This window comes from Guillardia theta (assembly GCF_000315625.1).
Source record: "Guillardia theta CCMP2712 unplaced genomic scaffold GUITHscaffold_246, whole genome shotgun sequence".
In the NCBI taxonomy this organism is placed as follows: Eukaryota; class Cryptophyceae; order Pyrenomonadales; family Geminigeraceae; genus Guillardia; species Guillardia theta.
Genome location: NW_005434430.1, coordinates 1 through 15,247, shown reverse-complemented (window position 1 = coordinate 15,247; position 15,247 = coordinate 1). Strand labels below are relative to the sequence as shown.

General features: G+C 53.2%; 6 protein-coding genes across 6 annotated transcripts; 3 read left to right on the top strand and 3 right to left on the bottom strand.

Moving 5' to 3' along the window:
- Positions 1-155: 155 nt before the first annotated feature.
- Positions 156-1,828, top strand: GUITHDRAFT_121677 (hypothetical protein; the record flags this gene model as incomplete). The annotated part of the gene is made up of 9 exons (XM_005819067.1): positions 156-236; positions 284-331; positions 374-583; positions 638-914; positions 966-1,119; positions 1,356-1,477; positions 1,522-1,582; positions 1,624-1,721; positions 1,764-1,828. 9 exons carry the CDS (start codon positions 156-158, stop codon positions 1,826-1,828), a joined length of 1,116 nt encoding a protein of 371 aa, XP_005819124.1.
- A 303-nt stretch (positions 1,829-2,131) lies between these two features.
- Positions 2,132-3,299, bottom strand: GUITHDRAFT_121676 (hypothetical protein; the record flags this gene model as incomplete). The annotated part of the gene is made up of 8 exons (XM_005819066.1): positions 2,132-2,175; positions 2,233-2,275; positions 2,501-2,617; positions 2,752-2,847; positions 2,897-2,932; positions 2,978-3,060; positions 3,150-3,195; positions 3,243-3,299. The coding sequence occupies 8 exons, from the start codon at positions 3,297-3,299 to the stop codon at positions 2,132-2,134; spliced, it is 522 nt and encodes a 173-aa protein (XP_005819123.1).
- A 401-nt stretch (positions 3,300-3,700) lies between these two features.
- Positions 3,701-4,799, top strand: SNU13 (ribonucleo protein component Snu13p). Its single transcript, XM_005819065.1, has 4 exons — positions 3,701-3,899; positions 4,160-4,372; positions 4,420-4,530; positions 4,580-4,799. The coding sequence occupies exons 1-4, from the start codon at positions 3,897-3,899 to the stop codon at positions 4,631-4,633; spliced, it is 381 nt and encodes a 126-aa protein (XP_005819122.1). The 5' UTR covers positions 3,701-3,896; the 3' UTR covers positions 4,634-4,799.
- Positions 4,800-6,920: 2,121 nt separating this feature from the next.
- GUITHDRAFT_121674 (hypothetical protein) lies at positions 6,921-7,454 on the bottom strand (the record flags this gene model as incomplete). The annotated part of the gene is made up of 1 exon (XM_005819064.1): positions 6,921-7,454. The coding sequence occupies one exon, from the start codon at positions 7,452-7,454 to the stop codon at positions 6,921-6,923; it is 534 nt and encodes a 177-aa protein (XP_005819121.1).
- Positions 7,455-8,200: 746 nt separating this feature from the next.
- GUITHDRAFT_121673 (hypothetical protein) lies at positions 8,201-10,275 on the top strand (the record flags this gene model as incomplete). The annotated part of the gene is made up of 2 exons (XM_005819063.1): positions 8,201-9,300; positions 9,414-10,275. The coding sequence occupies 2 exons, from the start codon at positions 8,201-8,203 to the stop codon at positions 10,273-10,275; spliced, it is 1,962 nt and encodes a 653-aa protein (XP_005819120.1).
- Positions 10,276-10,726: 451 nt separating this feature from the next.
- On the bottom strand, positions 10,727-11,270 carry GUITHDRAFT_121672 (hypothetical protein; the record flags this gene model as incomplete). Its single annotated transcript, XM_005819062.1, has 2 exons — positions 10,727-11,113; positions 11,154-11,270. 2 exons carry the CDS (start codon positions 11,268-11,270, stop codon positions 10,727-10,729), a joined length of 504 nt encoding a protein of 167 aa, XP_005819119.1.
- Positions 11,271-15,247: the final 3,977 nt, after the last annotated feature.

The window sequence follows — 15,247 nt, the reverse complement described above, 5'->3', positions numbered from 1 at the left end:
AGAGAGGGGGGGAGGCAGGGAGGAATGCAAGCAGGGAGGCAGGGGGTCAACAAGGCAGGGAGGGAGTCAAGGAGGGAGGCTTTGCATCGAAGCCTCTTAACCCATTTCTAGGTTGTATTCAACGCTTGAATGCGCAACCGACAAGTAGGCGAGGCATGACGAGCGATGGGGAGAGCTCCGACGCAGATGTGCAACAGAGGAGGGAGGCGACGGTCTCAGAGTCTTCGAATGCTCTTGTGCGATGATCATCATAGGCGTCGTTGCTGGGCTGACTCACCTGCAGACCAACGAGAATCCCAGCAATGCAGGAGACAGCGATTCGGATAGAACGGTGAGTGAAAATGGCTTCGTCTCATGCTTAAAACGATTTCAGGCTGAGCTTGAAGAGGATGTGCGTCTAGGAGTCTCGTCGAGTCACGATCCTCCTCTCCTGCCGCCGCTTCGATCCCAAGATGATGTGCTTGCCCCAGAGATGGACGAAGACGAGGGCAGTGCAAGGCCGCATGTGGTGAGACAGGCGGTAGAGGTAGAGGCGACGCTCTTCTCGACCATCTCTGGTCAGATATTCGAGCACAGCTTCAAGGTACACGCATCGACTCTGACGTCGACTCGTTGCTGACACCTCGTCGAGAAGCAGGAGGCTCGCATTCAGAACCAGTCTCAGGTGAAGCAGCGGATCCACTGCCTGGTCGAAGACGAGCTCCCCGTCGCCCACCAGCGTCACTACACATCGCCGAGCGACGACTCTGACAGCGATCAGACCGCGCGATCCGACTTGTCGGACAGCTGGAAGCAAATCCGCGAGCATGACATGCGAACGCACGTCAAAGGCGATGAGCACCAGCGCGAGGAAGACGCTATAGATGGCAGAGACGAGGAAAAAGCGCGATCTGCTGGACCTGCTGGTCTATCAGGTCGTTTGCAGCTCGGGAGCTGCTGAAGGATATGATGCTGATCAGACGTAGGTGACGAACAAACAGTAACAAGTATTTATCTTGAGAAGAAGAAGAAGAAGAAGAAGAAGAAGAAGAAGAAGAAGAAGAAGAACATTCATCAAGATGATTTCGATGCCGCTGAGCCTCAACAAGAAATCGAGATCGTGGACCGAGTCAAGAAGAAGTAAGTACAAGATAGCATTACTGTTTCTCTAACTTGGGAAACTCAAAAAGCATTCTGCAGGAAAAACAAAGGGAGAGAGAAACGTGATGCTGGCGGTGAAATTCTCTTGGATGTTGTACCTTCCAGGGTATGAAGTTGTTGCTCAACATCATCGTCATCTCTATCTCTTTCCTCCATTCCCATTGATCGTCTATTCCATCTTCACCAAGATGGTGATTGTCATTCCTGTGGTCAAGCTCTGACACTGAGAAGGCGAAACAAGACAATCCCGGGGCTATAGCAGATGATTCGATCAATTCTGCCAGCATTGTCCTCGAGCCTCGTCGAAAGAGACCACACTCCAAGTCTTACTACTGCTGTGATCTGATTCTCCTTGCCTCCTCCCTCGCTGACATTGTTCAGCGCTCATCTGCTGCTTGTCCTCGGGTGCTGGGAGTGTCGTCTTGCTCGCCTTCGGGATCTCGTGAGCTCTTCCCAACGATTCTGCGCAATGACGTACGGCAGCTGCATGGTGAAGGGCCACACCCACTGGACGTGCGCGTCGCAGAACGAAACGGGCGGCATCATCTTCGTAGCTGCCAGCATCTTCGCCATCGTGCTTGGTGAGTCTGTCTTGCTGTGCTGACAAGTCTGAGTCCTTCCAGCTGCCATTTGCTGCGGAGTTTGCACGCACCAGACATTCAGTGAGGAATCACAGCAGGCGAGCTGAGGGGTCAGGGTCAGCTCGTGTGAGGTCACAGATTCATGCTTTACAAGGGAAATGAGTCAATCTCTGCATAACAGATTCATGCTTTAATACAATGATGGAGGCAAATAAAATCCCTCGGAGTCAACGATCGGAATATTTCTGCCAGAAGAAAGTCTTGGAGCGATGGCAGGCAAGAATTTGTTAAAACGAGATTGTCTAGCAAGCAGCCATGTTGCCAAGAACAAGATTGCCAGAAACTGTTAGCGCTGCTCCCAATCTTAATAGGACGGCCATCCAGTCGCTGTTCCCTCTGTTGTATAGCTATCAAACACATTGTTCTCCTTCAACCCTCCTGAATTCTGCCAGTCCTGAGGCGAGCGTATCAACATCGTCGCTGCATGGACATTCGGCATGCCAGAGCTCACCGGGTAGTTTGGACTTGATCCTAAAAGTTTGGTCTCGAGAAACCTGCACGAGACATTAGAGAAACGAGCATGAGGAGAATCCTCTCAGCCAAGTAGTAGAGGCTTACGGATACTGAGCAGGCAGGTTAGCATACACGTTGTTTCTGGTCCCTGCACGTCAAGTCAGTAGGAGAGAGGGAAGGGAAGATGGAGAAGAGGGAGAGGAGAGGGAACAACAGGATGAGGGGTGGGGGTGAGGGAGGGAAGGAGGGAACAAGAGGAGGGTTACCTGCCAGCCCTTCCAGGGGTTCGCCTTGTGCTCGGCCCCGAACTCAGCATCGAACCCGAGGAGAGGGTTCTTGGTGAAGGGCCAATCAGCGCTTCCTGTCGTCGTCGGGAAACCAGCCTGTGAGGAAAGTAGGAAGTGAGGGAGACGGGTGAGAATTAGCAGATGGAAAATGGCGGAGAGGCAAGAGAGGAACACTTAAGGTTTAGGTCGATATCATTTTAGAGTTGGGGAAGGAAGGGGGCAGGAAACACCTCTACTCCCTCGAAGTCTTCGTCCCAGTCCTTGAGAGGATTCTTCTCTGACGGCCATGTCGCTGATTCAGGGGTGTGCTGCCAGCTAAGCTGTTGCTGTGTTTCTGATGTCAGCCAAAGTTTCAGTTATCCATTGCTGGCTCACGTGGTTCGCCTTCACTTTCGATGCCTTGAGCTGAACCTTCTAATGTCTTGTCAACGAGGTTGCGAGTCATGCTCAGTCTACCTTGTCGTCATCGTCAAAGTTCTTGTCCATCATGTCTAGGAATGCATCCCCCGTCTCTAGGTCTACCACAGCTTCCGGGCGACCTGCAGGGGGGGGGAGTTGGAGTGATGAAGATAGGACAGACGATGAAGACAAGAAAAGCGATGAAGACAAGAAAGGCACGTGGTCTCACCTGGGTTTCCATAGAGAATTCCCACCCATGAGACCAGTGCGATGATCTGCACAAAGTTCACTACCTCCCTAAAGCTGTTGCTGTTGTTGTTACCGAAAGGATAGAGGCTGCAACTTTTGATCTCAAGGGCATGCTGTTCGCCCGCAACATGACACTCCCCACGCTCAGAACCCTCCAAATGTGTTTCTGTATACAATGAGTATCAGTTTGTTTGCTTTGTCGTTTCGTTGGGCTCCCCCTCCCTTGCTCTCACTGGTCGAACAATGCGTCTTCCATCAACCTTGCTCCCTCCATCACAGAAACTCTTACAACCATTATCCCTCTATCACAGAAACTCTTACAACCATTATCCCTCCATCACAGAAACTCTTACAACCATTATCCCTCCACTCGCCTCTCCTTCCATTTTTTATATTTTACCAATGGATCGAAGAGTCGCTGCCCTCATCCCCACTCACAATTTTTTCAGTTTAGTTCAGATTGTAGGTTTAGATTGTCTTTAGTTTTGATAATTTTAGTTCATAGGCTTTTCTGCACGTGCCCCTGAGATCCTCTTCCTCGTGCCCTGTCGCTTGAAGCCCTCCTCCTCCTCCCTCCATCAGCAGCCCCCGCGGTCGCTCCCTCGTCACTTCCACTTCCTGTCTCCTGGTCGCAGCCGAGGCTTACCTGTCGGTGAAGCTGCGGCCTTTCTTGCTCATTTCTACGCATCGAGTTCCATAACCTCCGTTCCAATAATCTACCATCACCATGGTAATCACTTTCACGTGGACCTTGCATCATATCTGTGGGGGCCATTGGTGTTGATGACATCCATGTCATTCTTGCTGTCTCTACTTTGTTACCTTGCATTTTGATCTTGATTGCTTGCTTTTATTCGCCTGTGAACACACGAACATTCTCCAGATCCCTTGCATGTGGCGAGTCTATGTACCCCTCACATGGACTCTATGTATCCCTCACGCATGTGCTGTGTGTCACTCGCGTATCTTGACACTAACACTGAATGTTAGAGTGAAGTCAATCCCAAGGCTTTCCCCCTTGCTCCTCCAGACCTTTCTGTTACCATTCTGGAGCTTGTGCAGCAAGCAAGCAATTACAAGCAGCTCAAGAAGGGAGCGAACGAGGCCACCAAGACTCTCAACAGAGGCATCTCAGAGTTCATCGTCATGGCTGCTGACACTGAGCCCCTTGAGATTCTTCTCCATCTTCCCCTACTTTGCGAGGTGAGAATGCTTGACTTTGTTCTTTGGTAAGTCTAAATCGATGGCAGGACAAGAACGTACCCTACGTGTTTGTTCCCTCTAAGCAAGCTCTTGGTCGCGCTTGCGGGGTGTCTCGTCCTGTGATTGCAGCCTCTGTCACCACCAACGAGGGTTCACAGGTGTGACTTGCTTGAGTGTCGACATGCTTGTAACTGTGGTTATGTTCAGCTCAAGGGTCAGATCCAGACGCTCAAAGATCAGATCGAGAAGCTTCTCATCTAATAAGCAGGCGTACATTATACTGGACTGGTCAAAGGCCCTGGCTTGACTCTCTCGCTCATGTCTCAACGGAACCTTTCAAAGGTGTTGACCAACCTCGCAACATGATTCTGTGCAGATTTGCTTTGAAGAGTTAATGTACCGATAATAATAAGTGTGAAATCACCTGATCGCCGCTTTCATAGAATGCATTGTTGTGAATTGTATGGGTGCGATGAAACGCTTTGTTGATGGAATGATGATGATGTTTCTGAACGGAAAATCTTCGCTTTCTGGTATTATTTGAAAACTGGTTTGGAATCCTCTTTAGTGCACGGCCCGTAAAGGATAATCCAATAAGCACCTCAACTGCTTGAATAGGCTTGATCTTGCCAATAGGGATTCGTAGGAGTTGTTTTGCATCATTTGCACGAAGCTGATCGGAAAATCGACGCCTAGTGTCCACAGTACGGGTTGGGCTCGCTCTTACTGCCCTCTGGCTGACACTATCCGCATGGCGGCACGATTGAATTGAAGGACGGCCTGGAATCATGAGCCGACTTGAGCATGAGCCGAATTTCCGACTGCTCGGGTCAGATTCAGTTCAACTGGGAAAGGAAACTAACTCAGGTAGCCTCCCATGACTGAGCAGTAGGAACTTCTTAGCCGCCAAGTAGGAGACACGTAGACAACAACGCCCATCCAGGATAAGATGGAGGTAAGAGATGGAACGGCAAAGTGGCGAGAAGGATAAGCAGAACTTGCAAGGAAGCAAGCGAATCTCCGGCGAATGCGAAACAATTTAACAATCCACTTGGGACCAGATAAACCGCAAGGCATCAAAATTGAACCGTAACGAAGATTTTCAGCTCTCGACATTCTCAGCTTTCCAAACGCCAGTCAAACTTGTAAACCCAATCAACGATGACTTTGAGAAAGGGTGTCAGATGACAGGCAGTTATGTATAAAACAGAAACATGAAACAAAAAGTGCAACTCTCTCTATGCAAAATCCACATTGGGGGAGAACGACATTCGATTTAGCACTCTGTGTTGTTGTTGTTGCGCGAGTGTACAAAGGCTTTCTTGTACTGGATCCATCTCTTGAACACGTGTCACAATCTTACTGCGCGGTGTTTATATGTGAGAAACATACAACATCATATCTTTCAAATGCAATAGCCAAAGCAAAATGCGGGGTACAAAGAAACTACTTGACGGTGTGTACTCTCTGACATCAGCTGCTATTCAGACAGGGGGGGGGTGATACCACTTCTCTTGGCCTTGTAATACTCGACTGTAACGACGGACCACAAGCTACTCACGCACAAGCAAAAGACACAATGCAGCACTAACGGCCAGCTACCGCAGCCCGAGTACTTCCCGACTCTCCTCCGCCTCGACCTGTCAAACCCCTCTGCCCAGCATAAATCACCGCACGTCGTGTTTTGTAGTTCCAAGGAAAATTGCAGCCGGGGAGGTGAGGGTCCTCAGAGCCTGACGAGGGTGCGAGGACAAGGCTTCTTGCGCTGCCGCCATTCGATCCGATCCAGTGAGTGGGCAAGGCTGAGCTGAGAGCAGCGAGAGGCAGCACCTTCCGAGTCCATCTGTTCTCGTGTATGCCACCAGCTACCCCGACAGACTCGAGGCGTGCGGGCCGGCTCAAGATTTGATTGCGCTGGATCAGTTTATCTAGCCATGTAGAGCACATCGCGGCTCCAATAGCCTCATCATCTCGCCTGTGATAAACTTCTTCATCAGCCCGTGACAGCCTTAACCTTGACCGTCTTGAGCTGGCATAGAGGTGCTCGCTGCATGCACACAACTGTTTGATCTCTCTGCGATTGCTTGACTTGAGCATATGTGATACTCAGAAACAAAACGTGGATGCTCCGAGTTAGCTGGTCATTAGCCCGCAACATGTCTTATGACATTATACGGAGCACCTGTTCACAGATGTCGCGGACCTCGCCGTCAGCGTCAACCTGTTGCAACATGTGAACGGGCAGCTACATCGTGTACGCCACCTTCGAACCTGTGCCTCTTGCTGAGATCTAACCTAGTGTCGTGTATTGGAACCAATTGTGACTTGAGATCTACTGTCATAGTGCAACTCAACAAACACACAATCAGCACAGGTGTGGCATTCCAGCAGGACAAGCTGCTGCCCAGCTCTTTCACCCATACTCTTTCTTGTTACGTGCTCACAGATGTCTACAGAGCAGGCTGCTTCTATGAACGCGAGATGCAATGTGAGCGCTTGTACTCGTCACTGATGTCTCAGCAGATATCGAGTTGTATTCTGGCTATATTTACTCCAATGACAGACGTCTACTGACATGATCTTGCTTTCTACAGCTCTCTTTCCATTCGAGCCATTCTGCATACTCGCGGTCTAGCTCAGCTTCGTCAACAAGCTTGTTAGGCAGTCTGACCCGCCACGCCGGGTCCTGGAAAGTGTATTTCCAGGTCTTCTGGGATCCACAGGCGTAGCGTCCAACAACCTGCTCCGCAGAAGAATGAAAAGTGGCATCAATTATCCAGTCACCGCCAGCAGCAGATTCAAGGAATTTGTAGAAGGGAACTGGTGGGGACCATGCAGTTTCAAACTTCAGATGAAAGGAAAGGTTGGTGCGTTCCCATTTGGGATCTGAGACATCCCACTTGGTGCCCCAGTTCAGAATGCTCCAAAGGTGCCAATCAGCCGAAGCTGGACGTGGCAAGAAGTGCCCAAACACTCCTATGTCGTCGTCCGGTTGAAGCCCCTTGAGAAATGTTTCAAAGGATCGCGCTCTCACAACACTTGCGGCACACATCACCACGCTGTTGAAGCACATGTCGGGCATACTGTCTGTCGCAACCTTGGGACCGCGGAGAGGCAAACAAGCCTCGCCCCACCCGGAATGCCCACTAGGGGTGCGTGGCTGTGTCCCTCAGGCTTATACGGTGGTCGGACTGGTCGGGGGTTGGGCCGGTGGGTCATTCTGGGGCTCAACCGGGGGGTCTCGGTGATGACCTTGCCGCAGTCACGAGGGAGGGTGGGGTAGAGAACCACCTAAGGGCAGCCGGGCAGCCGCCGCGGTAGGCAGACCTACCACAGGATTTGCTGTCTTTCGGCTGTCCGATCCGGCAGAGTTGCACTGACAACCTGGTTTAGGGTTTAGGGCCAGTTTAGATAATAGAGGCCGGCTTTCCCGAAGCATGCCACTAGGAGGAGCGCAACTTGGCACTGGCAAGGGGCCGGGCGGTCGTCAGGAAGCTGCGAGCAAGAATTTGGTATAGTTCAAACAGCTTTAGGGTAAAAGGGTTTAGGGTTTAGGAAGACGATATTCCCCTGCTGCCCATGGTGCGAGGGTTTAGGGTTTAGGGTTTAGGAGCGTTTAGGGTTTAGGGTTTAGGGTTTAGCGCCGTTATTTTCGGCAGCATGGCTCCCTGCCAGGTGTAGGGGAAGCCGCCAGGGCGCCAAGGAAGCTGCAAGCGAGAGGTTTGTATACTTCAAATAGCTTTCTAAGTATGGTTCTTCAGTATGATGAAAATGTTCGCAACCTGCTGTATCGGAGATCATGCCAATACACGCAGAGCGGACTTGTGGATGCCCGAGTCTGTCCTCGAAGCTGATCTCGTCGAGAGGGTGAAGAGCTTCGCGAAGCGTTATCCGAACAGCAGGACAGCCCAGGCTTGCAAGGCTGTGGAGGGATGCACCCCCGACGCTATCGCAGAAGCCATCCGCTCGACATGTCAGCAGGCACGACGTGAGCTTCTACAAGAAGCGATGACTGGATGGAGTGACGCATCCAGAGAGTGGTTCATGAAGCAGATTGAAGAAGCCAAGAAGGAGAAGGTCGAGACATACACCGCCTCAGCAGGCAACGAGGTGACTTCCTTCATCTCCATGACTCTCCTGGGCATCTCCTCGGTGTATGTCAACCATGAAGAGAAGCTGAAGAAGAAATTCGAAGAGATCGGACTGATCGTAGACTCAGTGCAAGAGAGTAAAGCAATCATGTGGAAGGCTCCGTATAGACCCGAGATAGCGAGAGCTGATGAGATCCCGGTGACTGTTTCCTTCCTCCGCAATGCACAAGCGGAGAAGCTCTGGCAGGGAAGAGAGGACTTCGCGATCGATGGTCGCAAGTTCACAGCTGTACATGTGAGCATCGTGCACGATCGATCTTTCAAGATTCGAGCCAAGAGAGGACCCTGGGGCAAAGGGGGCAGCTTGGCAGAGCTGACCCACCTGCTAACCTTGGGCGGCATGACAACGGCTGAGATAGCTGCCGTCTATCCTTATCAGCTGCTGCGCCCGGCCAGTCCCTTGCAGCGGTCCAACTCCAGCCGCTGGCAGGCATGCTGGTCGCTGGGGCCGCCAGGACAGCAAGTCCACAAAGGCTTAGGTCAGAAAGGCTTCGTCGCTGTAGGGGCCAACGTCATCTGGAGACAGAGGGAGGTGGAGTGGATCGTCTCCTCGAGCTGCCCAGAGGCGAATGATACAGCATTTCGAGCTTTCCGAGAGAGCGAAGCGATGGAGGGAGTACACCTGACTCTGTTCAGCGAGGACCCGAAGATCAGAGAGGCGCTCGCAGTCGAGTTGACAGCTGATCGCTTTGTGTCCAGAAATAAGTTGAAGAAGGCATCAAGGATGCAGAAGAAGGTAGGCGGCAAGGACGGCAAGGAGATCAAGATCATCATCAAGTCGACGGCGGCATCTGGTCGCTTCACGAGGAAGGAGATGCCGAGGGGCTGTGCAACGGCGGCAACACGTCCATCGCAAGAGTCAAGAGAGTCTTGTTGGAGATCGCTAACAGGCTCGAGATCAAAGTTGAAGGCATCGACATGGAGGAGGATTTGAACACCAAGTCCTGGAATGGGTCCAAGCTATGCATCCTCCTCGGCTCCACGGAGGATGCTCGACGCATGATGAAGGAGCTGCCCTTCTATCTCGAAGGCGCAGCAACCAAGCTCGAAGCAGTCGGCTTCGACAAGGAGCCTGAGGCGGCTGGTCAGCGGGGCACCAGCGACGCAGCGCAGCGACAGGAGGAGAGCGAGGGAGAGTGGCTGGAGTTTACAGACCTGGAGAGGATCACAATGGAGGCAGCATCTCCGTCAAGCCAAGAGGACATGCAGCTCGTCAGCGAGCTGTCAGCAGTCATCGAAGATGCAGCTTCTTTGAACGAGGCGGGGACGAGCGAGCCGATCAAGCTGGTCCTGGACAAGGCCGTTGGCAACCTCCACGACACGTTCTACTCTCCGGGGAGCCTGGAGTTCATGGCGCTGGGAGAGTGGGCGAAGATGCCAGAGGAGCAGGGAGTGGGACGCAACGTTCTCAAGGAGAAGCTGGGGAAGTGGCTGCAGAGCAAGCGCTGGACTCGCGTGCAAGGAGAGAGCAAGAAGGCAAGGAGGGGCAGCGCGTTCTCGCCACGGGCAACGGCAGCTGCTGAGCTTGAGCAGGAGGCGGAGAGCGACGACATAGAGCGTCGATCTCTTAGCTTCCTGTTCATAGCACTGAGTAAATTCGCAGAGATGCATGTGCTGGCCTGCTCGCTGAAGGTGGACAAGAAGGACCGACTGCGGGTGGAGATGAGGGAAGATGACGAAGAAGAGGAAGAAATGGAGGAAGAGCAAGGCGAGGGCGAGGAAGAAGACGGGGCGAGCCCGCACCGAGCTTGAGCTGAGCTCAAGGTAAGGAGAGGAGGTAGGAGGCGACCGAAGGCCAAGGTGAGGAGAGGCAACTCTCCTGACTGAGGCTGAGGAAGCTGAATGGAGGAGGAGTAGGTGGCGACCGAAGGCCAAGGTGAGGAGAGGCAACTCTCCTGACTGAGGATGAGGAAGCTAAATGGAGGTAGAGTAGGTGGCGACCGAAGGCCAAGGTGAGGAGAGGCAACTCTCCTGACTGAGGCTGAGGAAGCCAAGAGAAGACAGCAGAAGTAGAAAGTAGAAAGAGACCTCAGAAGCAGGGTTCGCATTGTAGGCCGTGTACTCCCAGTGCTCGCGCGCCTCTTTAGACTAGGATCAAATTGCAAAAGCCCACAAGGAGGCCGAGCAACATTCTAGCATTCTAATAAACTCACATAATAATAATAATAATAGGGTTTAGGGTTTAGGGTGTAGGGTTTAGGGTTTAGACGGTGACTGAGATGTCGTCTGCTCGTGCTATCTCAGGTCTGTAAGGTGCTTTCCACATGATGGCCTTGTCGACTCCATCGACTGAGTCTACCATGAGACCTAGCTCCATAAGCTTCGATTTCAACTTTTCTTCTTGTCGAACAAACATCGAGGAAATCCCTAGGAGAGTCATGGAGATGAAGGAGGTCCCCTCGGTGCCTTCGGTGCCGATGTATGTCTCGACATTCTGCTTCTTGGCCTCCTCCATCTGTTGAGTAAACCATGCTCTCGACTCTGAGCTCCATTCGCTCAGAGAGTCTTCAAACAGGTCGCGTCTCGCCTGCCGACATGTCGAGCGGATGGCTTCAGCGATAGCATCCCCCCTCAGCTCTGCAAGCCTGAGCTGTCCGACTATTCGGATAACGCTTGGTGAAGTTCTTCACCTTCTCGACGAGGTCGGCGGCCTCCTCGACGTGGCCTCCAGAGCGCTCACCCTGCGTGTATTGGCAAGATCTCCGATACAGCAGGTTGCGAACGCTCTCATCATACTGTAGTACCATGCTTAGAAAGCTGTTTGAACTGCACGAACCTCTTGCTCGCAGCTTCCACCGGTCCCCTTGCGCTCTCCCTACGCGCCGCAGGGCCGCATGCTCTTACTAAGGGCCGGCTGCTCTTACTAAGGGCCGGCTGCTCTTACTAAGGGCCGGCTGCTCTTACTAAGGGCCGGCTGCTCTTACTAAGGGCCGGCTGCTCTTACTAAGGGCCGGCTGCTCTTACTAAGGGCCGGCTGCTCTTACTAAGGGCCGGCTGCTCTTCAAGTAGTACTAAGGGCCGGCTGCTCTTACTAAGGGCCGGCTGCTCTTACTAAGGGCCGGCTGCTCTTACTAAGGGCCGGCTGCTCTTACTAAGGGCCGGCTCTCTTACTAAGGGCCGGCTGCTCTTACTAAGGGCCGGCTGCTCTTACTAAGGGCCGGCTGCTCTTACTAAGGGCCGGCTGCTCTTACTAAGGGCCGGCTGCTCTTACTAAGGGCCGGCTGCTCTTACTAAGGGCCGGCTGCTCTTACTAAGGGCCGGCTGCTCTTACTAAGGGCCGGCTGCTCTTACTAAGGGCCGGCTGCTCTTACTAAGGGCCGGCTGCTCTTACTAAGGGCCGGCTGCTCTTACTAAGGGCCGGCTGCTCTTACTAAGGGCCGGCTGCTCTTACTAAGGGCCGGCTCTGCTCTTACTAAGGGCCGGCTGCTCTTACTGAGGGCCGGCTGCTCTTACTAAGGGCCGGCTGCTCTTACTAAGGGCCGGCTGCTCTTACTAAGGGCCGGCTCTCTTACTAAGGGCCGGCTGTCTTACTAAGGGCCGGCTCTCTTACTAAGGGCCGGCTGCTCTTACTAAGGGCCGGGGTTTAGGGTTTAGGGTTTAGCGCCTCAGAAGCAGGGTTCGCATTGTAGGCCGTGTACTCCCAGTGCTCGAGCGCCTCTTTAGACTAGGATCAAATTGCAAAAGCCCACAACGAGGCCGAGCAACATCCTAGCATTCTAATAAACTCACATAATAATAATAATAATAATAGGGTTTAGGGTTTAGGGTGTAGGGTTTAGGGTTTAGGGTTTAGGGTTTAGGGTTTAGGCAGCGCCGGTTATTTCAGGCACCATGGCTGCACGCGTGGTGTAGGGGAAGCCGCCAGGGCGCCAAGGAAGCTGCAAGCGAGAGGTTTGTATACTTCAAATAGCTTTCTAAGTATGGTTCTTCAGTATGATGAAAATGTTCGCAACCTGCTGTATCGGAGATCATGCCAATACACGCAGAGCGGACTTGTGGATGCCTCTGTCCTCGAAGCTGATCTCGTCGAGAGGGTGAAGAGCTTCGCGAAGCGTTATCCGAACAGCAGGACAGCCCAGGCTTGCAAGGCTGTGGAGGGATGCACCCCCGACGCTATCGCAGAAGCCATCCGCTCGACATGTCAGCAGGCACGACGTGAGCTTCTGCAAGAAGCGATGACTGGATGGAGTGACGCATCCAGAGAGTGGTTTATGCAGCAGATTGAAGAAGCCAAGAAGGAGAAGGTCGAGACATACACCGCCTCAGCAGGCAACGAGGTGACTTCCTTCATCTCCATGACTCTCCTGGGCATCTCCTCGGTGTATGTCAACCATGAAGAAAAGCTGAAGAAGAAATTTGAAGAGATCGGACTGATCGTAGACTCAGTGCAAGAGAGTAAAGCAATCATGTGGAAGGCTCCGTATAGACCCGAGATAGCGAGTGCTGAGGAGATCCCGGTGACTGTTTCCTTCCTCCGCAATGCACAAGCGGAGAAGCTCTGGCAGGGAAGAGAGGACTTCGCGATCGATGGTCGCAAGTTCACAGCTGTACATGTGAGCATCGTGCACGATAGATCTTTCAAGATTCGAGCCAAGAGAGGACCCTGGGGCAAAGGGGGCAGCTTGGCAGAGCTGACTCACCTGCTAACCTTGGGCGGCATGACAACGGCTGAGATAGCTGCCGTCTATCGCTATCAGCTGCTGCGCCAGTCCCTTGCAGCGGTCCAACTCCAGCCGCTGGCAGGCATGCTGGTCGCTGGGGCGCCAGGACAGCAAGTCCACAAAGGCTTAGGTCAGAAAGGCTTCATCGCTGTAGGGGCCAACGTCATCTGGAGACAGAGGGAGGTGGAGTGGATCGTCTCCTCGAGCTGCCCAGAGGCGAATGATACAGCATTTCGAGCTTTCCGAGAGAGCGAAGCGATGGAGGGAGTACACCTGACTCTGTTCAGCGAGGACCCGAAGATCAGAGAGGCGCTCGCAGTCGAGTTGACAGCCGATCGCTTTGTGTCCAGAAATAAGTTGAAGAAGGCATCAAGGATGCAGAAGAAGGCAGGCGGCAAGGACGGCAAGGAGATCAAGATCATCATCAAGTCGACGGCGGCATCTGGTCGCTTCACGAGGAAGGAGATGGAGGGGCTGTGCAACGGCGGCAACACGTCTATCGCAAGAGTCAAGAGAGTCTTGTTGGAGATCGCTAACAGGCTCGAGATCAACGTTGAAGGCATCGACATGGAGGAGGATTTGAACACCAAGTCCTGGAACGGGTCCAAGCTATGCATCCTCCTCGGCTCCACGGAGGATGCTCGACGCATGATGAAGGAGCTGCCCTTCTATCTCGAAGGCGCAGCAACCAAGCTCGAAGCAGTCGGCTTCGACAAGGAGCCTGACTCTGAGGCGGCTGGTCAGCGGGGCACCAGCGACGCAGCGCAGCGACAGGAGGAGAGCGAGGGAGAGTGGCTGGAGTTTACAGACCTGGAGAGGATCACAATGGAGGCAGCATCTCCGTCAAGCCAAGAGGACATGCAGCTCGTCAGCGAGCTGTCAGCAGTCATCGAAGATGCAGCTTCTTTGAACGAGGCAGGGACGAGCGAGCCGATCAAGCTGGTCCTGGACAAGGCCGTTGGCAACCTCCACGACACGTTCTACTCTCCGGGGAGCCTGGAGTTCATGGCGCTGGGAGAGTGGGCGAAGATGCCAGAGGAGCAGGGAGTGGGACGCAACGCGCTCAAGGAGAGGCTGGGGAAGTGGCTGCAGAGCAAGCGCTGGACTCGCGTGCAAGGAGAGAGCAAGAAGGCAAGGAGGGGCAGCGCGTTCTCGCCACGGGCAACGGCAGCTGCTGAGCTTGAGCAGGAGGCGGAGAGCGACGACATAGAGCGTCGATCTCTTAGCCTCCTGTTCATAGCACTGAGTAAATTCGCAGAGATGCATGTGCTGGCCTGCTCGCTGAAGGTGGACAAGAAGGACCGACTGCGAGTGGAGATGAGGGAAGATGACGAAGAAGAGGAAGACATGGAGGAAGAGCAAGGCGAGGGCGAGGAAGAAGACGGGGCGAGCCCGTACCGAGCTTGAGCTGAGCCCAAGGTAAGGAGAGAAGGTAGGAGGCGACCGAAGGCCAAGGTGAGGAGAGGCAACTCTCCTGACTGAAGCTGAGGAAGCTGAATGGAGGACGAGTAGGTGGCGACCGAAGGCCAAGGTGAGGAGAGGCAACTCTTCTGACTGAGGCTGAGGAAGCTGAATGGAGGTAGAGTAGGTGGTGACCGAAGGCCAAGGTGAGGAGAGGCAACTCTCCTGACTGAGGCTGAGGAAGCCAAGAGAAGACAGCAGAAGTAGAGAGTAGAAAGACGCCTCAGAAGCAGGGTTCGCATTGTAGGCCGTGTACTCCCAGTGCTCGAGCGCCTCTTTAGACTAGGATCCAATTGCACAAGCCCACAACGAGGCCGAGCAACATTCTAGCATTCTAATAAACTCACATAATAATAATAATAATAATAGGGTTTAGGGTTTAGGGTTTAGGAGGCCGCTGGAGTAACAGACAGGCCGCTGGAGTAACAGACAGGCCGCTGGAGTAACAGACATGCTCTCCTCCCCTGCAGTTTGAGGGGATCCCTGCGAGCTAGGGTGCTGAACAGGATATTTTTCTGTGCAGAAACGGTTGTTTGATCATGTGGTATCTATCCAAAGAGGAAAGGAAACAGCCACCTCGGGGCACACATGATGGATCCTTG

Bases quoted from the DNA above. Each gene is read 5' to 3' on its own strand.
- SNU13 (XM_005819065.1), top strand. The intron at 4,373-4,419 runs GTGAGAATGCTT...AATCGATGGCAG, and splicing joins ATCTTCCCCTACTTTGCGAG to GACAAGAACGTACCCTACGT. The intron at 4,531-4,579 runs GTGTGACTTGCT...GGTTATGTTCAG, and splicing joins CCACCAACGAGGGTTCACAG to CTCAAGGGTCAGATCCAGAC.